At 54.3% G+C, this 25,239-nt stretch overlaps 1 protein-coding gene across 10 annotated transcripts in view; it reads right to left on the bottom strand.

Annotated features, from left to right (window-relative positions):
* Positions 1-2,072: 2,072 nt before the first annotated feature.
* The window catches only part of morf4l1 (mortality factor 4 like 1), a 100,020-nt gene continuing 76,853 nt past the window's right edge, over positions 2,073-25,239 (bottom strand). For 8 of the 10 annotated variants that reach the window (XM_072470409.1, XM_072470413.1, XM_072470414.1 and 5 more), the window contains 2 exons: positions 11,392-11,481; positions 5,718-8,605 (listed from right to left, as the gene is read on the bottom strand). In XM_072470409.1, coding sequence (XP_072326510.1) covers positions 11,397-11,481 — 85 coding nt within the window. In that variant the 3' untranslated portion in view covers positions 5,718-8,605; positions 11,392-11,396. Of the gene's footprint in view, positions 4,399-5,717; positions 8,606-11,391; positions 11,482-25,239 lie in introns of those variants that run through there. The other 2 variants (XM_072470411.1, XM_072470410.1) reach the window with 2 other exon arrangements.

Below are 25,239 nucleotides of genomic sequence, written 5' to 3'. Positions count from 1 at the left end.
TCCTCCCACAAGTCCCGAAAGACGTGCTGTTGGGTGTATTGGACATTATGAATTCTCCCTGTGTACCCGAACAGGTGCCGGAATGTGGCGACTAGGGGATTTTCACAGTAACTTCATTGCAGTGTTAATGCAAGCCTATTGTGACAATAATAAAGATTATTGTTACAAGTTAAACCTGGCTCGGCTGGTGGAGAAGATGAAAGGGGACTTTAGGAGGTGGGATGGGCAGCTGCTGTCGCTGGCAGGACGGGTGCAGACAGTAAAAATGACAATGCTGCCAAGGTTTGTGTTGGTGTTTCAGAACCTCCCAATTTACATTCCAAAATCTATTTTTAAAAAGGTTAATGCACTGATCTCTGGGTTTGAGGGTGGGGAAGGCCCTACGGGTTAGGAGGGTTTTTCTGGAGCGGGGGGTGGGTAGAAAGTGGGTGTTGGTTATTTATAATGTTGTTCTGCTTTTGTTTGTTCATATGAAAAGCCCTGGAATAAAATATTTTTTTAAAATACCAGAAAAATAAGGCATGGCACATTCTAGCACTGGGGCACACCTCAGCCACAGATTAGGCCAAATCTGCCCTCACCTGCTATCAATATTTAAAGAAACAACTTGCATTTATATCAGTATCGTCACACAGTGAAAACATCCCAAGGTGCTTCTCTGAAGCATCATTAAACTAAAATAGACACTGAACCACATAAAGAGATATTAGGACAGGTAACCCAAAGGTAGGATAAAAGAATGTGTTATAAGCAACACCATGAAAGGTGATTGGGGTTAGTGAAGGAATTCCAGAGTTTAGGGCCTCAACACCTGAAGGCACCAGAGCCCTAACAGTGGGCCGATTAAAATTGGGGATGCACAAGAGGTCAAAATTGATAAGAGCGCAACAATCGTTTTGAGCTGCTGGATAACAGCAATGAGGTTTATAAACCAGTTCTTCCAAACCAGAACTCGTTGCTCTTGCCTCCCATTCGATTGAGATTAACACTCCATCGAAGGACCAGGATTAAAATTGAGGCATTTCAGATGTATCAGTTGTCCAGAAGTTGAACCTGTCGATTTTTTTGTCTGCGAGACGTGGGTCAGCTTCGTTTACATGCAGCCCTGGTCGTGACCTATTATTGAAGTGCTGGTGTGAGCAACATTGATTCTGAACGCAGGTTATTATCTCAAGTGCTGTGCTGTGTCCTTTTGAAATCACTGGCTAAATCAATTTAAATGACGTTTAACATTTTGCCCTATTTAGGGAAGATGCATATGTAATAGATTAAACAGCCACAGCTCACTCAAGTATCACTCAGCATCACAAACAGCTCTGAAATATTGCAGCTGTGGTTTATTTAAAAGCACATATGCGGGGTTAGTGAGATTTGATCAGCTTCCACCTGTTCACACATCAGCGAAGGGAGGTAAACAATCAGAATTCCCCTATTCAGATTTTATCCAGCTACTCGGACTAGGATTCATGTGGGCGGGGCAGTGGCAGTGGTTAGCACTGCTCCCTCGCAGCTCAAGGGACCCGGGTTCAATACCAACCTTGGGTGACTGCCCGTGTGGAGTTTGCACTTTCCCCCCCCATGTCTGCCTGGATTTCCTCCCGTAGTCCAAAGATGTGCAGGTTAGGTGGATTGGCTATGCTAAATTGCCCGTGTCCAGGAATGGGGTTACGGGGTGCAGGGCAGGGGAAGTGGGCCTGGGTAGCGTACTCTTCCAGGGGGATGGTGGCGGCTCAAAGGACCAAATGGCCTCCATCTGCAGTGTGGGGGTTCTATGAATATTGGGTGAAAGAAATGCAGGACTCTAATTGCGATCGCCCAGCATGAACAAGCAGTTGCCCACATTTGTGTGTTCACACGCGATTCAGGCATTTAGATAACAAGGAGTTGATGGCCAGCAGCTTGAGTAGATGTGATCAAATTTAGCCAGGACAGAACATTCCCATTTTCATTTCTTTCCCATTCTTTTGATTGCCTCACACACTGCACTATTGTACAGCCGAACAATCAGAGAAGTGATCAGCATCCAAATCTCTGCCAATAAGGGTTCTTAAAGCAAGCACAATATGCAAAAGAGTAATTCACCATTTATTTCCCCACATAGGATTGAACCACACAAGTATTAAAGCCCAGGCATACCAATTTATACCGCTGTATACTCTGCATTCCCCATTTCACAAAACATTTCTTTCACAAAACCCACTCTCACCTTGCATGTACCTGCCTGGCCATGGTTAAGTTGTAAAGGGACTTGGTGTTTTGAAGACTGTCCATGGCTTGGACTTACAAATGCCTTAAGTTTCAGTGTGGAGTTTGTTTTTCCACAGGTGTGTTTTTTGCTTGTCCATTTACATAAGAACATAAGAACTAGGAGCAGGAGTAGGCCACCTGGCCCCTCGAGCCTGCTCCGCCATTCAATGAGATCATGGCTGATCTTTTGTGGACTCAGCTCCATTTTCTGGCCCGAACACTATAAACCTTAATCCCTTTATTCTTCAAAAAACTATCTTTATCTTAAAAACATTTAATGAAGGAGCCTCTACTGCATCACTGGGCAAGGAATTCCATAGATTCACAACCCTTTGGGTGAAGAAGTTCCTCCTAAACTCAGTCCTAAATCTACTTTCCCTTATTTTGAGGCTATGCCCCCTAGTTCTGCTTTCACTCGCCAGTGGAAACAACCTGCCCACATCTATCCTATCTATTCCCTTCATAATCTTATATGTTTCTATAAGATCCCCCCCTCATCCTTCTAAATTCCAACGAGTACAGTCCCAGTCTACTCAACCTCTCCTCATATCTATTTATACAACTTTCACTATAATTATTCAGTTTAATGGCAAATAGCCTATTGTATTTAATAATCAACGCATGTCTATCCTTACTGTAACAAAGACATTACCAGCAAACCTTGTCCGATGCATCCAGGACATGTTCACTGACATTTCTCCATTCACCATCCACCAAAGAATGCCCCCTTACTACCACCCACTCATCTTTGAACGATGCCCTACTACCCTGATGTGTCAGCCCAGGGTAGAGGGGTCAATTACTAGGGGGCATAGGTTTAAGGTGAGAGGGGCAAAGTTTAGAGTAGATGTACGAGGCAAGTTTTTTTACGCAGAGGGTAGTGGGTGCCTGGAACTCACTACCGGAGGAGGTAGTGGAAGCAGGGACGATAGGGACATTTAAGGGGCATCTTGACAAATATATGAATAGGATGGGAATAGAAGGATACGGACCCAGGAAGTGTAGAAGATTGTAGTTTAGTCGGGCAGTATGGTCGGCACGGGCTTGGAGGGCCGAAGGGCCTGTTCCTGTGCTGTACATTTCTTTGTTAACATGCTCGTGATGGTGGTTCAGTCATAGAATTTCATAGAATTTACTGTGCAGAAGGAGGCCATTCGGCCCATCGAGTCTGCACCGGCTCTTGTAAAGAGCACCCTATCCAAGGTCAACACCTCCATCCTATCCCCATAACCCAGTAACCCCACCCAACACTAAGGGCAATTTTGGACATTAAGGGCAATTTATCATGGCCAATCCACCTAACCTGCACATCTTTGGACTGTGGGAGGAAACCGGAGCACCCGGAGGAAACCCACGCGCACACGGGGAGGATGTGCAGACTCCGCACAGACAGTGACCCAAACCGGAATCGAACCTGGGACCCTGGAGCTGTGAAGCAATTGTGCTATCCACAATGCTACCGTGCTGTCGTGCTCTCCCGTCAGAATGCTGTGGGTCCAATTCCCACACTGAGAACAGACCACAAAAAACTTGGCCGATTACTGCAATTGAGGGGGTGCTGCAGTGGTGGTGGTGATATTTCAGATGTGCCATAAAGAACCCATTAACCTATGGAACTATTTTGAGGGAATGTCTGAACAATATTTATCCCCGAGCCAACAGTGCTAAAACAGATGATCTAACCATTATCACATTGTTTTGTCTGGGAGCTTACACTGAGCAAATTGGTTGCCATATTTCCTACAACAATAACTAAGTTTCATAAATTGACTGTAGCGTGCTTTGAGATCCCAAGGTTGCAAAAGGTGCTATCAAAATGAAAGTTCTGTATTCTACAGACAATCTGCTTTCCAGCGATGGGTTTTTGCTGAAAATGTTGCCATGCAGAAAGGCTGCAAAGGAACAAATCAACAAAGATGTATTTACAGCACAAATTCAAGCACACAAATCAAATGGCATTCTCATTTAGTTATGCCCTCATTATGGTACATAGTCTACCCCGGCTATTAAACTGAAAAGCTGTCATCTCTGAAAGCTCAATCTCAAACGGGTCAGATGTCTTGTCCAGCTGTCTATTTGTTCCAGACTCTCTCTAGATGAGCATTTATAGTTGCCCTTTTGAGTGTAGGATGACTGTTCCAATTATCCATCCTTGAAAAAGCATCAAGTTTCGTTGATTAACTGATTGCATTTTATGATTCACATGTAGCACATTAACTTGAGAGTATCATTGTCACACCGTGTACAGAGAGTCTGAATGGAATATAAAACTTAATACGGCTGCCCTCATACATAATCACTCTGAAGCTCAGTAAAGATTTACATTTATTCATACAAGGCAATTAGGTAAATGGGTACTTGAAATGTATAAAATTCTAGAGGACTTAACAGAGTAGATACGGAGAAGCTGTATCCTTTTGGTTGGGCAGTATAACTAGAGGACTAGGATAAGAGAACTACCATTTAGGACTGAGGTGAGGAGCAATTTATTCTCTGAAATTTATGAATCGTTGGAATTCTCGATCCCAGAAGGCTGCCAATGCGCAGTCATTCTGTACATTCAAACCTGAGACTGATGAGATTTTCTATGGAGGAGTGCAGGAAAGTGGAATTGGGGGTCGATAAATCATTATCTTATTAAATTGCGGAACAGTCTAGAGCAGTGTTCTTCAAAGTCGGGGGCGCGACCCGGGGATGGGTCGCGGGCGGGTGTCGGGAGAGCCACGGAGCCGTTGCCCGCGGCACTCCCGATCGCGCAAATCCCAGCACAACAGCCAGCTTTTCACAATGCTGGCTGCAAGCAGCCGTGAACATGTTTTTAAAAAAAATTTGGCCGCTTTGCGCATGCGCGCACGATGATCGCGCACATGTGCTGTGCGGCCGCTATTTTTTTAAAAACGGTTGCAGCTTTTTGTTTCACAAGTTCTGCAGTGGTTTTATTCATTTATTTTATTCATTTAATTTTTATTTTTTTCATTTATTTTATTCATTTTATTTTTTTTACAAGTTCGGGGGGTTTTTATTCTTTTTTTTCAATTATTTTACTCTTTTTTTTAAACAAGTTCGGGGGGGGGGTTTATTTGTTAAAATTTTACAGGAAAAAAATTCAGAACTTTGGACAGATGGAGGCTCCATACTTTCCGACACCGGAAGGCTTCACCTTCATCCAACAGGTTCCATTGGAGGAGCGTGTACGAGGGCCAAACGGACCCAAAACCATTTCCTCCATTTTTGTCAGCAGCAATCAAGGTAAGAGAAAATGGTGGGTCGCGCAGGTCGGTAGGCGTCGGTCGCGAAGGTTGGTCGGGTTGGGTCCCGAAGGTTGGCCGGTTGGTAAAAATGGGTCCCCGGAAAAAAAGTTTGAAGAACACTGGTCTAGAGGGACCAAATGCTCTACTCCTACAATGCAAGCTTAACTTTAGATTGTTCCCCCTTAAGTAGGCAGAGAGAGCAGTCATAAAACAAAGTCATTCTCATAAAAAGATTTTACTGGAATATATAAACAAAGGATGCATTTTTTATCCATGCACTGGAAATCCTGATGTATGTGGAGTTGAGCATCAAACTGGATCTCTCATTTACAGGTGCAAGATCGCAGCATTGCCCCAATCCTTCAATAAACACACAGACTAGGAGGTGGCTACAGGCTCATTTGTAACACAGCACATTGATTAAAAAGTTTGAATATTGTGCAACATCAGATACAAACACAGATAAGGCAATCTTACAAAAAGTTGTTTTTTAATAAATTTTATATAGCTCTGAGCCTTTTGTAAGATTGACCTCCACAAAGAATTTTATTTTTAAGAATGTGTAGCAACCCAACAACCCCGTTCCTGTTACAAAGTCAAACCAAACCAGGGTTGACGGGACTTTTCTCCAGTTGCAACCCCCTAGTCTTCCTTCCCGCTGATTTCAGTCCCATCGATGTAGGCCATGCGGGTTTTCTCATGTACGATTTGTGCAGGAACAGAGCTGGCCTTTGAATAGTACAACTGTTGGGCAATCCCGTCCCAGACACCCCCCCCCCTCCCCTCCCCACCTCGTCCCAGCACCTTGCACAGGCTTTTCACACTTGTGATTCACTGCAGTCCTTTGTGTAGATTGTTTGAAGGCCAAGCAACAGTCTGTGCCACTGTGAACCAACTTCAGCAAAAGTAAGCTCTCATTAACCAGCAACGGTTTCAGCCAAAAAAAAGTTTTGCACAATTGGATGGCCTTTTCCTGATGGGTTTGTGGGTTACGCAGACTTTGCGAGTGTGGTATTGATCCGCACACATCAGGAAGATTTCAAATCTGGGTTAACTGGCTTCAACCCACGCAGCCATAGCAGAATATTCAGTCAGGCAGGGCTGCCACTTGATCACTGTTTAATGACTTCAAAGTTCATCATGTGCACACATAATATGGTTCACACACACAAAGAATGGCCATCAAAGAATGGTGCCAGAGGGCTGGCTGCTCAAACCTGTGGAATTTTACCTCCCAGTCTGAGTCAGCACCTTCAGGAGAGAAGGAAGAAAAGGGAGGAGCAAAGAATATTGGATATTTAAATTTCAGTCCATCGTTCCTGCAAGAATCAAATTGCCTTACTCTTCAAAATTCATTGACAGATCGTTTCTTCCTCCTTACGGACTGAGCGTGTTGGAAATGGAACAACTTTTCCACAGTCAGCATCAAGCACTCAAATATCCACACATGCAGCACCAAGCACATTAAAACCCAGCTTGTTCTATCAAGATCTACAAAAAAAAGTCACAATGACATTTTTGGCTATCCAGGAAACTAATGTTTAAAATACTTCACCAGTCACAAATAGAGAAAATCCCAGCAGGTCTGACAGCGTCAGTGGAGAGAGAAACCGTTAACACTGAGTCTGTATGACTCTTCCGAGCTGAAGAGAGGCAGGAATGTGATGGATTATATACTGTACAAGAGGGGTGGAGCAGAACAGAAGGTCAGTGATAGGTGGGGGCTGGGAGAGGTAGATCACGAGACAGAGGAAGTGTTAATGGCTGCGTGAAGGACTATGGAAGGCGCTGATAGCGACGCACGGGTAAGATAGCAGAACGGGTTCATAGACGAACAACGGTCAGTGCTCAGTGAAAGCAAAAGTTAAGGACAAATGCAGAGAGGGGGTGGTGCGGGGGACACCAAACAAAAGTAGCAATTTATTTATTTTTTATTTTAAAAGGAGGGGTCAAGATGGAGGAGTGCGGTCAGTTTAAAATTGAGACAATTCAATGCCGAGTGCCAAGGGCTGTAATGTGTCCAACTGGAAGGTGAGGTACTGCTCCTCCAGTTGATGTTGGGTTTCACTGGAATGTTGACTGGGGTGGGTGATGCGTTTTGTGGTGGCATCATGCTAGCGTTGGCAGAAATGGCAGAAGATGACCCTATCATGAGAGGGAGGGAGAGGGGCAAGGACAACCACAGTTAAAGGAAAAAGGCAGACATGTCAGAATCGGCATATTTGAAAGTGGCATCATCAGGACAGATGTGACGGAGACCGAGAAACTGGGAGAATGGTCTGGTATCCTTACAGGAAGCTGGGACTGGAGTCCACCGGTGGTCAGTCTATCACCAGAAATGGACACAGGGAGATCAAGGAAAGGAGAGAGGGGAAGTGTTGGAGATGGACAATGGGAAGGAGAGATGGGTGGAAACAGAAGTAAAAAACATTAATTATTTCCAGGTGTATAAAAGAGCATGAAGCAGTATCGACAGTCATCAATGTAGCAGGAAGAGAGTTGTGGGACAGGGTCAGAGTAGGACTGAAACCAGGAAATGTTCCACATGCCACACTAGCTGACAGGCATATGTGGGGTCCATGGAGGTACCCATAGCCACACCTTTTATTGGCAGGAAGTGAGACAAGTTAAACGACAAATTGTTGAGTGACAGTATCAGTTCAACTAGGCAAAGAAGTGGTGGTTTAACAGGAATCAGGTTAAATCAGGGTGGGGGACTCCCTCCCAAAGAAGGGAGCGTGGAGGCAAAGGTTTGAAATAGGGCGAGTGCTGCTGCTGGAGAGAGAGAGAGGGGTAGAGTATGTACATATGCCAGTGCATGGCACTGAGTGGGGATCTCAGAACATGGCGAGAACAGCAATCCAAGGAGCATTGTATGTCCCGGAGAGGTCTGCAATCCTGAGTGGATTCAAAACTGCAGGGATGGAACCCGAGTTGGGCGAGTCAGAGACAGTCACTGAGGAAGGAAATGCGGCTGTGGAAGTAGGTTTTGGTAAACACTGTGTCAAACACCAAGAGGAAAATGGAAAGCAATAAAGGTGAACATGGTAAAAGACACAAACAGAAATCCCGGAGAGAAGAGTAGCATTTCTTCAAGGTACGTATTCCTGGAAGAGAAATGGCAGTGAATTAAACCAAATTGGGAGTTATTATTTTAAAAAACATCTGCCTTCTTTTCTTCAGACATACACAAAGTGCTTTCTCTTTTCAATAACGTTATCTTTCTTCCTTTTTATATACATCATCTGTCTTGTATTTTCTTTACATATATCAACTATAATTGTCACATTATCAATATTCAATAAATAGTTTTAACACAACAGACGTCATAATCACTCATTCCTCGCAAGTCCAGAGTGCAGCCTCAAACTCAATTGAGGCTCTCAAAGGTTTTTGGAGAACCGGACAATGGAGATAAAAGTAAGGTGCAAAGTTCAGGAGCACGAGCTGGAGCATAAAACTAAAATGGCCAATAAAGATCACAAGACTGATACAGAAAGAAGAACAGCAAATCTCGTTAGAGAAAAGGGAGGGCAGTGTGCTGTCGCTAAACATACCTTGGGTCAGCACCAAGTGGAGAGGGAAAGGAGAAAGGGGACAGGGAAAGAAATGCTACCATTGGGCAGGAGTGGTGGAACATATTAAATGCCGGGAGGTAGAGGCACGTGGGAAGTGGGGGGCTTTAAAAAAGTCAAATGAGAGCCTCAGAAAGGAGTGAGAAGGTTAGGAGGAATCAAGTAGTAAGCACCACAGTTCAAAATTCTGTTGGAAAAGACAAACGGAAATACTTGCGTGTAAGTTGTGTTTGTGTGCTTATGTTGTTATTGGTATCCGATGGTCTGGTCCAGCATGCATTTTAAGTGGCTGTATTTTAACTACTATGTTTTGGAGAGAGAAGGGATATGCTTAGGATGTACACAGTGACACACAAGGAAAGAGGGTTGGTGAGCCGATGATCGGGCACGCATGCAGTGCAGCCGCTTTTTTTTTTATAAACGGTCGCAGCTTTTTGTTTTACAAGTTTGGGGGGGTTTATTCATTTATTTCATTTATTTTATTCATTTAATTTTTTTTTTTTTTTTTTTTTTTTTTTAAAACAAGTTCGGGGGGGGTTTTATTTAATAAAATTTTACAGGAAAAAAATGCAGAACTTTGGACAGATGGAGACTCCATACTTTCCGACACCGGAAGGCTTCACCTTCATCCAACAGGTTCCATTGGAGGAGCGTGTACGAGGGCCAAACGGACCCAAAACCATTTCCTCCATTTTTGTCAGCAGCAATCAAGGTAAGAGAAATGGTGGGTCGCGCAGGTCGGCCGGCGTCCCCGAAGGTTGGCCAGTTGGTAAAAATGGGTCCCCGGAAAAAAAGTTTGAAGAACACTGCTCGAGGTGAAAATCTCGATGATACACCCCCGGTGACCCGCCACTGCGTGAAGATTTTGTTGGAATATGTTTTTACACATGCAAAAGTTATATTGTGCAAGTTTATCCTTTTCTTTAGTTTTGAATTAGTTAATTTGAAGAAAGAATAATCAAGACCATTGATGGAATTGGGTAGCACGGTAGCACAGTGGTTAGCACTGTTGCTTCACAGCCCCAGGTCCGAAGTTCGATTTGCGGTTTGGGTCATTGTCTGTGCGGAGTCTGCACGTTCTCCCCGTGTCTGCGTGGGTTTCCTCCGGGTGCTCCGGTTTCCTCCCACAAGTCCCAAAGACTTGCTGTTAGGTGAATTGGACATTCTGAATTCTCCCTCGGTGTACCCAAACAGGCGCCGGAATGTGGCGATTAGGGGATTTTCACAGTAACTTCATTGCAGTGTTAATGTAAGCCTACTTGTGACAGTAATAAAGATTATTATTTCTTTCTAAATAAGTGGATGTGTTATTTTGCTGCTTTGATTTGAGTTGTATGTTGTAAAGGTAATTGTCGCAGGAATGTAGCATGTGGAAGCTACAACCAGTGTGTGTACAATGTGAACGGGAGGGAGTTTAAAATGTGCTACCTTCCCTGGATTGTAATTTTACACAGGACTTTCAACACTTTGAATTCACAATGAGGATTGAGAGAAGCATAATGGGAAAATGTAATTAAATAAGCTAAATATTTTACGTTCCAAGTTCAAGTTGCGATTTCTGGCCAAAAGTCACAACTCTAACAAATGCTGAGCAACATGCGAATCTTAAAGAATATTCAAGGAGGTTTCAAAATCCTTGGAACTTGCTCGAAAATGTTGACAAAACCGAAGAGAATTCTTCATTTAAAAACACACAGCAACTTGAACAGATCAGGGGTTCTGGGGAGAAGGCAGGAGAATGGGAATGAGAATATATCAGCCATGATTGAATGGCGGAGCAGACTCGATGGGCCGAGTGGCCTAATTCTGCTCCTACGTCTTATTAGTCTTTGCTCAATTATTAAAAATTCTCTGGTTTCGGCTAATTGATTGCTGCATATAGCAGCATGCATGTTAAGTGTACCAACAACTGCTCTCAAGGATTCCAACCCCCCAGTTGGGTTAAAAAAAAAAAAAATCAATCCAACTGGATAAAGGACAAAAAAAAAAAATAGACTCACGACTCCTTACAGAAAGTTATTAATAAACAAAAAAAAAAAACATTTCTTAAACTAAAAACGGGATATTCAAGGAGGAAGAAAACAAATTATTTGATTTAATCTCCTGTCACATTTCTCCAACAAAAAGCCAGGAGTAGAATTAATAATCATTAATGCCAAGGTCCACAAAAATGGCTCACACATGACACTCGCAACTTCATTGCTACAGGCAACACGGATACAGTGAGTTGTTGATTGGTTCATCTGTACAAAAAAAATTACATAAGGAAAACCTCATCAAAATGGCAACACATGAAGGATAAAAAGTATTTTAATTACCAAAGTCACACTGCTTTGCGATGATATTCAGGTGGTGCCACTTCATAATCACTTGGACTGAAGAGACTTGAAGCATTCTTCACCAAGTACCTGAAGAGGATGGGCAAGAGAAGGAATTGCCAAGTTATGCAAACATAGTAATAGATCACCAGGAAAGTTACCGAGATGTTAGTGACAGGTTTAGTTTCCCCCCTCTACATTCAACAAAGTTGTTCTTTGGAAATTCAAACATCAAAGCACCGGAATCTCAATACCAAGGGTGGCGTACAATAAGTGGCAAAGCAGTTAAACATTCACAGACTACAAAAGAGTGAGCAGGTAGGAGCTCAGAGACAGAAAGCGGGTGAGGAGGAGCCACGAGAGTGAGAGAGCGGACGAGGAGGAGCCGCGAGTGAGATAGAGCGGCGAGGGGGAGCCGCGAGAGTCAGAGAGCGGACGAGGAGGAGCCGCAAGTGAGATAGAGCGGCGAGGAGGAGCCGCGAGAGTCAGAGAGTGGACGAGGAGGAGCCGCGAGTGAGATAGAGCGGCGAGGGGGAGCCGCGAGAGTCAGAGAGCGGACGAGGAGGAGCCGCAAGTGAGATAGAACGGCGAGGAGGAGCCGCGAGTGAGATAGAGCGGCGAGGAGGAGCCGCGAGAGTCAGAGAGTGGACGAGGAGGAGCCACGAGTGAGATAGAGTGGGCGAGGAGGAGCCGCGATGTGAAAGAGAGCGGGCGAGGAGGAGCCGCGAGTGTGAGAGAGCGGCGAGGAGGAGCCGCGAGTGTGAGAGAGCGGCGAGGAGGAGCCGCGAGTGAGACAGAGCGACAAGGAGGAGCCGCGAGAGTCAGAGAGCGGACGAGGAGGAGCCGCGAGTGAGATAGAGCGGCGAGGAGGAGCCGCGAGAGTCAGAGAGTGGACGAGGAGGAGCCGCGAGTGAGATAGAGCGGCGAGGAGGAGCCGCGAGAGTCAGAGAGCGGACGAGGAGGAGCCGCGAGTGAGATAGAGCGGCGAGGAGGAGCCGCGAGAGTCAGAGAGTGGACGAGGAGGAGCCACGAGTGAGATAGAGTGGGCGAGGAGGAGCCGCGATGTGAAAGAGAGCAGGCGAGGAGGAGCCGCGAGTGTGAGAGAGCGGCGAGGAGGAGCCGCGAGTGTGAGAGAGCGGCGAGGAGGAGCCGCGAGTGAGATAGAGCGACAAGGAGGAGCCGCGAGTGTGAGAGAGCGGCGAGGAGGAGCCGCGAGTGAGATAGAGCGACAAGGAGGAGCCGCGAGAGTCAGAGAGCAGACGAGGAGGAGCCGCGAGTGAGATAGAGCGGCGAGGAGGAGCCGCGAGAGTCAGAGAGCGGACGAGGAGGAGCCGCGAGTGAGATAGAGCGGCGAGGAGGAGCCGCGAGAGTCAGAGAGTGGACGAGGAGGAGCCACGAGTGAGATAGAGTGGGCGAGGAGGAGCAGCGATGTGAAAGAGAGCGGGCGAGGAGGAGCCGCGAGTGTGAGAGAGCGGGTGAGGAGGAGCCGCGAGTGAGATAGAGCGACAAGGAGGAGCCGCGAGAGTCAGAGAGCGGACGAGGAGGAGCCGCGAGTGTGAGACAGCGGGTGAGGAGGAGCCGCGACTGAGATAGAGCGGCGAGGGGGAGCCACGAGTGTGAAAGAGCGGACGAGGAGCCGCCGCGCGTGAGATAGAGCGGGCGAGGAGGAGCCGCGAGTGTGAGAGAGCGGCGAGGAGGAGCCGAAAGTGTGAGAGAGCGGGTGAGGAGGAGCCGAAAGTGAGAGAGAGTGGGCGAGGAGGAGCCGCGAGTGAGAGAGAGCGGGTGAGGAGGAGCCGAAAGTGAGAGAGAGTGGGCGAGGAGGAGCCGCGAGTGAGAGAGAGCGGGCAAGGAGGAGCCGCGAGTGAGAGAGAGCGGGCGAGGAGGAGCCGAAAGTGTGAGAGAGCGGGTGAGGAGGAGCCGAAAGTGAGAGAGAGTGGGCGAGGAGGAGCCGCGAGTGAGAGAGAGCGGGCAAGGAGGAGCCGCGAGTGAGAGAGAGCGGGCGAGCAGGAGCCGCGCGTGAGATAGAGCGGGCGAGGAGGAGCCGCGAGTGTGAGAGAGCGGCGAGGAGGAGCCGCGGGTGAGAGAGAGCGGGCGAGGAGGAGCCGCGGGTGAGAGAGAGCGGGTGAGGAGGAGCCGCGGGTGAGAGAGAGCGGGTGAGGAGGAGCCGCGAGTGTGAGAGTGCGGCGAGGAGGAGCTGAGAGTGAGGGAGAGCGGGTGAGGAGTTGCAGTGCGCGGGCAAGGAGGAGCCACGAGTGTGAGCGCGCGGGCGAGGAGGAGCCGCGAGTGTGAGAGAGCGGACGAGGAGGAGCCGAAAGTGTGAGAGAGCGGGTGAGGAGGAGCCGAAAGTGAGAGAGAGTGGGCGAGGAGGAGCCGCGAGGGTGAGAGCGCGGGCGAGGAGCCGCGAGGGTGAGAGAGCGGGCAAGGAGGAGCCGCGAGTGAGAGAGAGCGGGCGAGGAGGATCCGCGAGGGTGAGAGAGCGGGCGAGGACGAGCCGCGAGTGTGAGAGAGCGGGCAAGGAGGAGCCGCGAGTGAGAGAGAGCGGGCAAGGAGGAGCCGCGAGGGTGAGAGAGCGGGCGAGGACGAGCCGCGAGTGAGAGAGAGCGGGCGAGGACGAGCCGCGAGTGTGAGAGAGCGGGCAAGGAGGAGCCGCGAGTGTGAGAGAGCGGGCGAACAGGAGCCACAAGTGTGAGAGAGCGGGCGAGCAGGAGCCGCGAGGGAGAGAGAGAGCAGGCGAGGAGGAGCCGCGAGTGTGAGAGAGCGGGCGAGGAGGAGCCGCGAGGGTGAGAGAGCGGGCAAGGAGGAGCCGCGAGTGAGAGAGAGCGGGCGAGGGGGAGCCACGAGTGTGAAAGAGCGGACGAGGAGGAGCCGCGCGTGAGATAGAGCGGGCGAGGAGGAGCCGCGAGTGTGAGAGAGCGGCGAGGAGGAGCCAAAAGTGTGAGAGAGCGGGTGAGGAGGAGCCGAAAGTGAGAGAGAGTGGGCGAGGAGCCGCGAGTGTGAGAGAGCGGGCGAGGAGGAGCCGCGAGTGAGAGAGCGGGCAAGGAGGAGCCGCGAGTGAGAGAGAGCGGGCGAGCAGGAGCCGCGCGTGAGATAGAGCGGGCGAGGTGGAGCCACGGGTGAGAGAGAGCGGGCGAGGAGGAGCCGCGAGTGAGAGAGAGCGGGCGAGCAGGAGCCGCGCGTGAGATAGAGCGGGCGAGGAGGAGCCGCGAGTGTGAGAGATCGGGTGAGGAGGAGCCGCGAGTGTGAGAGTGCGGCGAGGAGGAGCTGAGAGTGAGGGAGAGCGGGTGAGGAGTTGCAGTGCGCGGGCAAGGAGGAGCCACGAGTGTGAGCGCGCGGGCGAGGAGGAGCCGCGAGTGTGAGAGAGCGGACGAGGAGGAGCCGAAAGTGTGAGAGAGCGGGTGAGGAGGAGCCGAAAGTGAGAGAGAGTGGGCGAGGAGGAGCCGCGAGTGTGAGAGAGCGGGCGAGGAGGAGCCGAAAGTGTGAGAGAGCGGGCGAGCAGGAGCCGCAAGGGAGAGAGAGCGGGCGAGGAGGAGCCGCGAGTTTGAGAGAGCGGGCGAGGAGGAGCCGAAAGTGAGAGAGAGAGCGGGCGAGGAGGAGCCGCGAGGGTGAGAGCGCGGGCGAGGAGCCGCGAGGGTGAGAGAGCGGGCAAGGAGGAGCCGCGAGTGAGAGAGAGCGGGCGAGGAGGAGCCGCGAGAGTGAGAGAGCGGGCGAGGACGAGCCGCGAGTGTGAGAGAGCGGGCGAGGATGAGTCGCGAGGGTGAGAGAGCGGGCGAGCAGGAGCCGCGAGGGAGAGAGAGAGCAGGCGAGGAGGAGCCGCGAGTGTGTGAGAGCGGACGAGGAGGAGCCGCGAGTGAGAGAGAGCGGGCGAGGATGAGTCGCGAGGGTGAGAGAGCGGGCGAGGAGGATCCGCGAGTGAGAGAGAGCGGGCGAGCGGGTGCCGCGAGGGAGAGAGAGCGCGGGCGAGGAAGAGCCGCAAGTGAGAGAGAGTGGGCGAGGAAGAGCCGCAAGTGAGAGAGAGTGGGCGAGGTGGAGCCGCGAGGGTGAGAGAGCGGGCGAGGATGAGTCGCGAGGGTGAGAGCGCGGGCGAGGAGGAGCCGCGAGTGTGAGAGAGCGGGCGAGGAGGAGCCGCGAGTGTGAGAGAGCGGGTGAGGAGGAGCCGAAAGTGAGAGAGAGCGCAGGCGAGGAGGAGCGGCGAGTGTGAGAGAGCGGGCGAGGAGGAGCCGCGAGTGTGAGAGAGCGGGTGAGGAGGAGCCGCGAGGGAGAGAGAGCGCAGGCGAGGAGGAGCGGCGAGTGTGAGAGAGCGGGCGAGGAGGAGCCGCGAGTGAGAGAGAGCGGGCGAGGAGGAGCCGCGAGAGTGAGAGAGCGGGCGAGGACGAGCCGCGAGGGTGAGAGCGCGGGCGAGGAGCCGCGAGGGTGAGAGAGCGGGCGAGGAGGAGCTGCGAGTGAGAGAGAGCGGGCGAGGAGGAGCCGCGAGTGAGATAGAGCGGCGAGGAGGAGCCGCGAGTGTGAGAGAGCGGGTGAGGAGGAGCCGAAAGTGAGAGAGAGCGCAGGCGAGGAGGAGCGGCAAGTGTGAGAGAGCGGGCGAGGAGGAGCCGCGAGTGTGAGAGAGCGGGTGAGGAGGAGCCGCGAGGGAGAGAGAGCGCAGGCGAGGAGGAGCGGCGAGTGTGAGAGAGCGGGCGAGGAGGAGCCGCGAGTGAGAGAGAGCGGGCGAGGAGGAGCCGCGAGAGTGAGAGAGCGGGCGAGGACGAGCCGCGAGGGTGAGAGCGCGGGCGAGGAGCCGCGAGGGTGAGAGAGCGGGCGAGGAGGAGCTGCAAGTGAGAGAGAGCGGGCGAGGAGGAGCCGCGAGTGAGATAGAGCGGCGAGGAGGAGCCGCGAGTGTGAGAGAGCGGCGAGGAGGAGCCACGAGTGTGAGAGAGCGGGCGAGGAGGAGCCGTGAGTGTGAGAGAGCGACAAGGAGGAGCCGCGAGAGTCAGAGAGCGGACGAGGAGGAGCCGCAAGTGAGATAGAGCGGCGAGGAGGAGCCGCGAGTGTGAGAGAGCGGGCGAGGAGGAGCCGTGAGAGTGAGAGCGGGCGAGGACGAGCCGCGAGGGTGAGAGCGCGGGCGAGGAGGAGCCACGAGGGTGAGAGCGCGGGCGAGGAGGAGCCACGAGGGTGAGAGCGCGGGCGAGGAGGAGCCACGAGGGTGAGAGCACGGGCGAGGAGGAGCCACGAGGGTGAGAGCGCGGGCAAGGAAGAGCCGCAAGTGTGAGAGAGTGGGCAAGGAAGAGCCACGAGGGTGAGAGAGCGGGCGAGGATGAGTCGCGAGGGTGAGAGCGCGGGCGAGGAGGAGCCGCGAGTGAGAGAGTGCGGGCGAGCAGGAGCCGCGAGGGAGAGAGAGCGCGGGCGAGGAGGAGCCGCGAGTGTGAGAGAGCGGGCGAGGAGGAGCCGCGAGAGAGAGCGAGGACGAGCCGCGAGGGTGAGAGCGCGGGCGAGGAGGAGCCGCGAGGGTGAGAGAGCGGGCGAGGAGGAGCCGCGAGGGAGAGAGCGCGGGCAAGGAAGAGCTGCGAGTGTGAGAGAGCGGGCGACAGGAGCCGCGAGGGAGAGAGAGAGAGCGGGCGAGGAGGAGCTGCGAGGGTGAGAGAGCGGGCAAGGAGGAGCCGCGAGTGTGAGAGAGCGGGCGAGGAGGAGCCTCGAGGGTGAGAGAGCGGGCGAGGACGAGCCGCGAGGGTGAGAGCGCGGGCAAGGAGGAGCCGCGAGTGTGAGAGCGCGGGTGAGCAGGAGCCGCGAGGGAGAGAGAGAGCAGGCAAGGAGCAGCCGCGAGGGTGAGAGAGCGGGCAAAGAGAAGCCGCGAGTGTGAGAGAGCGGGCGAGGAGGAGCCTCGAGGGAGAGAGCGGGCGAGGACGAGCCGCGAGGGTGAGAGCGCGGGCAAGGAAGAGCCGCGAGGGTGAGACAGCGGGCAAGGAGGAGCCACGAGTGTGAGCGCGCGGGCGAGGAGGAGCCGCAAGTGAAAGAGAGCGGGCGTGGAGGAGCCGGGAGTGAGAGTGAGCGGGCGAGGAGGAGCCGCGAGTCTGAGAGAGCGGGCGAGGAGGAGCCGCGACTGTGAGAGAGCGGGCGAGGAGGATCCGCGAGTGAGAGAGAGCAGGCGAGGAGGTGCCGTGCGCGGGCAAGGAGGAGCCACGAGTGTGAGCGCGCGGGCGAGGAGGTGCCGCAAGTGAAAGAGAGCGGGCGAGGAGGAGCCGTGAGTGAGAGAGAGCGGGCGAGGAGGAGCCGCGAGTGTGAGAGAGCGGGCGAGGAGGAGCCGCGAGTGTGAGAGAGCGGGCGAGGAGGAGCCGCGTGTGAGAGAGAGCGGGCGAGGAGGAGCCGCGTGTGAGAGAGAGCGGGCGAGGAGCCGAAAGTGAGAGAGAGCGGGTGAGGAGGAGCCGAAAGTGACAGAGAGAGTGGGCGAGTAGGAGCCGCGAGTGAGAGAGAGCGGGTGAGGAGGAGCCGCGAGTGAGAGAGAGCGAGTGTGGAGGAGCCGAAAGTGTGAGAGAGCGGGTGAGGAGGAGCCGCGAGTGAAAGAGAGCGGGCGAGGAGGAGCCGCGAGTGAAAGAGAGCGGGCGAGGAGCCGCGAGTGTGAGAGCGCGGGCGAGGAGGAGCCGCGAGTGTGAGAGAGCGGGCGAGGAGGAGCCGCGAGTGTGAGAGAGCGGGCGAGGAGGAGCCGCGAGTGTTAGAGAGCGGGCGAGGAGGAGTCGCGAGTGTGAGAGAGCGGGCGAGGGGGAGCCGCGAGTGTGAGAGAGCGGGCAAGGAGGAGCCGCGAATGAGAGAGAGCGGGCAAGGAGGAGCCGCGAGTGTGAGAGAGCGGGCGAGGAGGAGCCGCGAGTGAGAGAGAGCGGGCAAGGAGGAGCCGCGAGTGTGAGAGAGCGGGCGAACAGGAGCCGCGAGGGTGAGAGAGCGGGCGAGGAGGAGCCGAAAGTGTTAGAGAGCGGGTGAGGAGGAGCCGAAAGTGTGAGAGAGCGGGCGAGGAGCAGCCGCGAGTTAAAGAGAGCGGGCGAGGAGCCGCGAGTGTGAGAGCGGGCGAGGAGGAGCCGTGAAAGAGAGCGGGCGAGGAGCCGCGAGTGTGAGAGAGCGGGTGAGGAGGAGCAGCGAGTGAAAGAGAGCGGGCGAGGAGCCGCGAGTGAGAGAGCGGGCGAGGAGGAGCCGCGCGTGAGCGAGTGGGCGAGGAGGAGCCGCGAGTGAAAGAGAGCGGGCGAGGAGCCGCGGGTGTGAGAGAGCGGGCGAGGAGGAGCCGCGCGTGTGAGAGAGCGGGCGAGGAGGAGCCGCGAGAGAGAGAGAGCAGGCGAGGAGTTGCTGTGCGCGGGCAAGGAGGAGCCACGAGTGTGAGCGCGCGGGCGAGGAGGAGCCGAAAGTGTGAGAGAGCGGGCGAGGAGGAGCCGCGAGTTAGAGAGAGCGGGCGAGGAGGAGCCGCGAGTGTGAGAGAGCGGGCGAGGAGGAGCCGCGAGTGAGAGAGAGCGGGCGAGGAGGAGCCGCGAGTGTTAGAGAGCGGGCGAGGAGGAGCCGCGAGTGTGAGAGAGCGGGCGAGGGGGAGCCGCGAGTGTGAGAGAGCGGGCAAGGAGGAGCCGCGAATGTGAGAGAGCGGGCAAGGAGGAGCCGCGAGTGTGAGAGAGCGGGCGAGGAGGAGCCGCGAGTGAGAGAGAGCGGGCGAGGAGGAGGCGCGAGTGTGAGAGAGCGGGCGAGGAGGAGCCGCGAGTGAGAGAGCGCGGGCGAGGAGGAGCCGAACGTGGGAGAGCGGGCGAGGAGGAGCAGCGAGGGTGAGAGAGCGGGCGAGGAGGAGCCGCGAGTGTGAGAGAGCGGGCGAGGAGGAGCCGCGAGTGAGAGAGAGCGGGCAAGGAGGAGCCGCGAGTGTGAGAGAGCGGGCGAGCAGGAGCCGCGAGGGTGAGAGAGCGGGCGAGGAGGAGCCGAAAGTGTTAGAGAGCGGGTGAGGAGGAGCCGAAAGTGTGAGAGAGCGGGCGAGGAGCAGCCGCGAGTTAAAGAGAGCGGGCGAGGAGCCGCGAGTGTGAGAGCGGGCGAGGAGGAGCCGCGAGTGAAAGAGAGCGGGCGAGGAGCCGCGAGTGTGAGAGAGCGGGTGAGGAGGAGCAGCGAGTGAAAGAGAGCGGGCGAGGAGCCGCGAGTGAGAGAGCGGGCGAGGAGGAGCCGCGCGTGAGAGAGTGGGCGAGGAGGAGCCGCGAGTGAAAGAGAGCGGGCGAGGAGCCGCGGGTGTGAGAGAGCGGGCGAGGAGGAGCCGCGCGTGTGAGAGAGCGGGCGAGGAGGAGCCGCGAGAGAGAGAGAGCAGGCGAGGATTTGCTGTGCGCGGGCAAGGAGGAGCCACGAGTGTGGGCGCGCGGGCGAGGAGGAGCCGAAAGTGTGAGAGAGCGGGCGAGGAGGAGCCGCGAGTTAGAGAGAGCGGGCGAGGAGGAGCCGCGAGTGAGAGAGAGCGGGCGAGGAGGAGCCGCGAGTGAGAGAGAGCGGGCGAGGAGGAGCCGAACGTGAGAGAGCGGGCGAGGAGGAGGCGCGAGTGTGAGAGAGCGGGCGAGGAGGAGCCGCGAGTGAGAGAGAGCGGGCGAGGAGGAGCCGAACGTGGGAGAGCGGGCGAGGAGGAGCCGCGAGGGTGAGAGAGCGGGCGAGGAGGAGCCGCGAGTGTGAGAGAGCGGGCGAGGAGGAGCCGCGAGTGTGAGAGAGCGGGCAAGGAGGAGCCAAAAGTGTGAGAGAGCGGGTGAGAAGGAGCCGAAAGTGTGAGAGAGCGGGTGAGGAGCCGAAAGAGAGAGAGCGGGCGAGGAGGAGCCGCGAGCCGCGAGTAATAACAATATTAGGCGGGAACTGAAGAACATAGATTGGGGGCGGTTGTTTGAGGGCAAATCAACATCTGACAAGTGGGAGGCTTTCAAGTGTCAGTTGAAAGGAATACAGGACCGGCATGTTCCTGTGAGGAAGAAAGATAAATACGGCAATTTTCGGGAACCTTGGATGACGAGTGATATTGTAGGCCTCGTCAAAAAGAAAAAGGGAGGCATTTGTCAGGGCTAAAAGGTTGGGAACAGACGAAGCCTGTGTGGCATATAAGGAAAGTAGGAAGGAACTTAAGCAAGGAGTCAGGAGGGACAAAAGGGGTCATGAAAAGTCATTGGCAAATAGGGTTAAGGAAAATCCCAAGGCTTTTTACACGTACATAAAAAGCAAGAGGGTAGCCAGGGAAAGGGTTGGCCCACTGAAGGATAGGCAAGGGAATCTATGTGTGGAGCCAGAGGAAATGGGCGAGGTACTAAATGAATACTTTGCATCAGTATTCACCAAAGAGAAGGAATTGGTTGATGTTGAGTCTGGAGAAGGGGGTGTAGATAGCCTGGGTCACATTGTGATCCAAAAAGACAAGGTGTTGGGTGTCTTAAAAAATATTAAGGTAGATAAGTCCCCAGGGCCTGATGGGATCTACCCCAGAATACTGAAGGAGGCTGGAGAGGAAATTGCTGAGGCCTTGACAGAAATCTTTGGATTCTCGCTGTCTTCAGGGGATGTCCCGGGGCATTGGAGAATAGCCAATGTTGTTCCTCTGTTTAAGAAGGGTAGCAAGGATAATCCCGGGAACTACAGGCCGGTAAGCCTTACTTCAGTGGTAGGGAAATTACTGGAGAGAATTCTTCGAGACAGGATCTACTCCCATTTGGAAGCAAATGGACGTATTAGTGAGAGACAGCACGGTTTTGTGAAGGGGAGGTCGTGTCTCACTAACTTGATAGAGTTTTTCGAGGAGGTCACTAAGATGATTGATGCAGGTAGGGCAGTAGATGTTGTCTATATGGACTTCAGTAAGGCCTTTGACAAGGTCCCTCATGGTAGACTAGTACAAAAGGTGAAGTCACACGGGATCAGGGGTGAACTGGCAAGGTGGATACAGAACTGGCTAGGCCATAGAAGGCAGAGGGTAGCAATGGAGGGATGCTTTTCTAATTGGAGGGCTGTGACCAGTGGTGTTCCACAGGGATCAGTGCTGGGACCTTTGCTCTTTGTAGTATATATAAATGATTTGGAGGAAAATGTAACTGGTCTGATTATCATAGAATTTACAGTGCAGAAGGAGGCCATTCGGCCCATCGAGTCTGCACCGGCTCCTGGAAAGAGCACCCTACCCAAGGTAGTAAGTTTGCAGACGACACAAAGGTTGGTGGAATTGCGGAGCGCGATGAGGACTGTCTGAGGATACAGCAGGATTTAGATTGTCTGGAGACTTGGGCGGAGAGATGGCAGATGGAGTTTAATCCGGACAAATGTGAGGGAATGCATTTTGGAAGGGCTAATGCAGGTAGGGAATATACAGTGAATGGTAGAACCCTCAAGAGTATTGAAAGTCAAAGAGATCTAGGAGTACAGGTCCACAGGTCATTGAAAGGGGCAACACAGGTGGAGAAGGTAGTCAAGAAGGCATACGGCATGCTTGCCTTCATTGGCCGGGGCATTGAGTATAAGAAGTGGCAAGTCATGTTGCAGCTGTATAGAACCTTAGTTAGGCCACACTTGGAGTATAGTGTTCAATTCTGGTCGCCACACTACCAGAAGGATGTGGAGGCTTTAGAGAGGGTGCAGAAGAGATTTACCAGAATGTTGCCTGGTATGGAGGGCATAAGCTATGAGGAGCGATTGAATAAACTCGGTTTGTTCTCACTGGAACGAAGGAGGTTGAGGGGCGACCTGATAGAGGTATACAAAATTATGAGGGGCATAGACAGAGTGGATAGTCAGAGGCTTTTCCCCAGGGTAGAGGGGTCAATTACTAGGGGGCATAGGTTTAAGGTGAGAGGGGCAAGGTTCAGAGTAGATGTACGAGGCAAGTTTTTTACGCAGAGGGTAGTGGGTGCCTGGAACTCACTACCGGAGGAGGTCGTGGAAGCAGGGACGATAGGGACATTCAAGGGGCATCTTGACAAATATATGAACAGGATGGGAATAGAAGGATACGGACCCAGGAAGTGTAGAAGATTGTACTTTAGTCGGGCAGTATGGTCGGCACGGGCTTGGAGGGCCGAAGGGCCTGTTCCTGTGCTGTTCATTTCTTTGTTCTTTGTTCTTTGAGTGAGAGAGAGTGGGCGAGGAGGAGCCGCGAGTGAGAGAGAGCGGGCGAGGAGGAGCCGCGAGTGAGAGAGAGCAGGCGAGGAGTTGCCGTGCGTGGGCAAGGAGGAGCCACGAGTGTGAGCGCGCGGGCGAGGAGGAGCCGCGAGTGAGAGAGAGCGGGCAAGGAAGAGCCACGAGTGTGAGCGCGCGGGCGAGGAGGAGCCGCAAGTGAAAGAGAGCGGGCGAGGAGGAGCCGCGAGTGAGAGAGAGCGGGCGATGAGGAGCTGCGCAGGTGAGGAGGAGCTGCGAGTGTGAGAGAGCGGGCGAGGAGGAGCCGAAAGTGAGAGAGAGCGCGGGCGAGGAGGAGCCGCGAGTGTGAGAGAGCGGGCGAGAGGAGCTGAAAGTGTGAGAGAGCGCGGGCGAAGAGGAGCCGCGAGTGAGAAAGAGCGGGCGAGGAGGAGCCGAAAATGTGACAGAGCGGGCGAGGAGGAGCCGAAAGTGTGAGAGAGCGGGCGAGGAGGAGCCGAAGGTGAGAGAGAGAGCAGGCGAGGAGGAGCCGAAAGTGAGAGAGAGTGGGCGAGGAGGAGCCGAAAGTGTGACAGAGCGGGTGAGGAGGAGCCGAAAGTGAGAGAGAGAGCAGGCGAGGAGGAGCCGAAAGTGAGAGAGAGTGGGCGAGGAGGAGCCGAAGGTGTGAGAGAGCGGGTGAGGAGGAGCCGAAAGTGTGAGAGAGAGTGGGCGAGGAGGAGCCGAAGGTGTGAGAGAGAGTGGGCGAGGAGGAGCCGCGAGTGTGAGAGAGCGGGCGAGGAGGAGCCGAAAGTGTGAGAGAGAGTGGGCGAGGAGGAGCCGAAAGTGAGAGAGAGAGCGGGCGAGTAGGAGCCGCGAGTGTGAGAGAGCGGGCGAGGAGGAGCCGAAAGTGAGAGAGAGAGCGGGCGAGGAGGAGCCGAAGGTGTGAGAGAGCGGGCAAGGAGGAGCCGCGAGTGAGAGAGAGTGGACGAGGAGGAGCCGCGAGTGTGAGAGCGGGCGAGGAGGAGCCGCGAGTGTGAGAGAGCGGGCGAGGAGGAGCCGCGAGTGTGAGAGAGCGGGCGAGGAGGAGCCGCGAGTGTGAGAGAGCGGGCGAGGAGGAGCTGAGAGTGAGGGAGAGCAGGCGAGGAGTTGCCGTGCGCAGGCAAGGAGGAGCCACGAGTGTGAGAGCGCGGGCGAGGAGCCACGAGTGTGAACGCACGGGCGAGGAGGAGCCACGAGTGTGAACGCACGGGCGAGGAGGAGCCGCGAGTGTGAGAGAGCGGGCGAGGAGCCACGAGTGTGAGAGAGCGTGCGAGGAGGAGCCGAAAGTGAGAGAGCACGGGCGAGGACGAGCCACGAGTGTGAGCGCACGGGCGAGGAGCCACGAATGTGAACGCACGGGCGAGGAGGAGCCACGAGTGTGAGCGCACGGGCGAGCAGGAGCCGTGAGTGAGCACACGGGCGAGGAGGAGCCGCGAGGGTGAGAGAGCGGGCGAGGAGGAGCTGCGAGGGTGAGAGAGCGGGCGAGGAGGAGCCGCGAGTGTGAGCGCACGGGCGAGCAGGAGCCGTGAGTGAGCACACGGGCGAGGAGGAGCTGCGAGGGTGAGAGAGCACGAGACCAGGATGAATATAAATAGCGGTTCAGAAAACGTGGGACCAACCAAAGCAGCCGATTGATGAGCAAGTCCGGCTGAGTATTTTCACTCTTTTAAACAAAGTCATTGCTTAATGCTAAGGCAGGGACTAAAACAAAAATAAAACCCGTGTACAGAATAGTACTTACTATTATAATAGAAGTGTTCGGTAAGAAACAAGGTTTCTCGCTCAACGTAAATAAGGCCCTAGCTAACATAAAAACATTTTCGGCAGAGAGCAAATAGCTTAATCGTAAGGGACATCATGGCAGGAGACCTCAGGCCTTGCAGGTAATGCTCCTCCTGCACATTGTGGGAAATGAGGGACCCGTTGCACAGGATTGTCCAAACGCCGCTTCCAGCTCACCAGATTCCAGAGCTGGAGCTGTGGGAGGACTCACTGTGGACCCAGGAAGTGTAGAAGATTGTACTTTAGTCGGGCAGTATGGTCGGCACGGGCTTGGAGGGCCGAAGGGCCTGTTCCTGTGCTGTTCATTTCTTTGTTCTTTGTTCTTTGAGTGAGAGAGAGTGGGCGAGGAGGAGCCGCGAGTGAGAGAGAGCGGGCGAGGAGGAGCCGCGAGTGAGAGAGAGCAGGCGAGGAGTTGCCGTGCGCGGGCAAGGAGGAGCCACGAGTGTGAGCGCGCGGGCGAGGAGGAGCCGCGAGTGAGAGAGAGCGGGCAAGGAAGAGCCACGAGTGTGAGCGCGCGGGCGAGGAGGAGCCGCAAGTGAAAGAGAGCGGGCGAGGAGGAGCCGCGAGTGAGAGAGAGCGGGCGATGAGGAGCTGCGCAGGTGAGGAGGAGCTGCGAGTGTGAGAGAGCGGGCGAGGAGGAGCCGAAAGTGAGAGAGAGCGCGGGCGAGGAGGAGCCGCGAGTGTGAGAGAGCGGGCGAGGAGGAGCCGCGAGTGTGAGAGAGCGGGCGAGAGGAGCTGAAAGTGTGAGAGAGCGCGGGCGAAGAGGAGCCGCGAGTGAGAAAGAGCGGGCGAGGAGGAGCCGAAAATGTGACAGAGCGGGCGAGGAGGAGCCGAAAGTGTGAGAGAGCGGGCGAGGAGGAGCCGAAGGTGAGAGAGAGAGCAGGCGAGGAGGAGCCGAAAGTGAGAGAGAGTGGGCGAGGAGGAGCCGAAAGTGTGACAGAGCGGGTGAGGAGGAGCCGAAAGTGAGAGAGAGAGCAGGCGAGGAGG

This window comes from Scyliorhinus torazame, chromosome 12 (assembly GCF_047496885.1).
Source record: "Scyliorhinus torazame isolate Kashiwa2021f chromosome 12, sScyTor2.1, whole genome shotgun sequence".
Classification (NCBI taxonomy): domain Eukaryota; kingdom Metazoa; phylum Chordata; class Chondrichthyes; order Carcharhiniformes; family Scyliorhinidae; genus Scyliorhinus; species Scyliorhinus torazame.
Note: the sequence above shows the minus strand (reverse complement) of the source record. Positions and strands in the feature narration are given on the sequence as shown.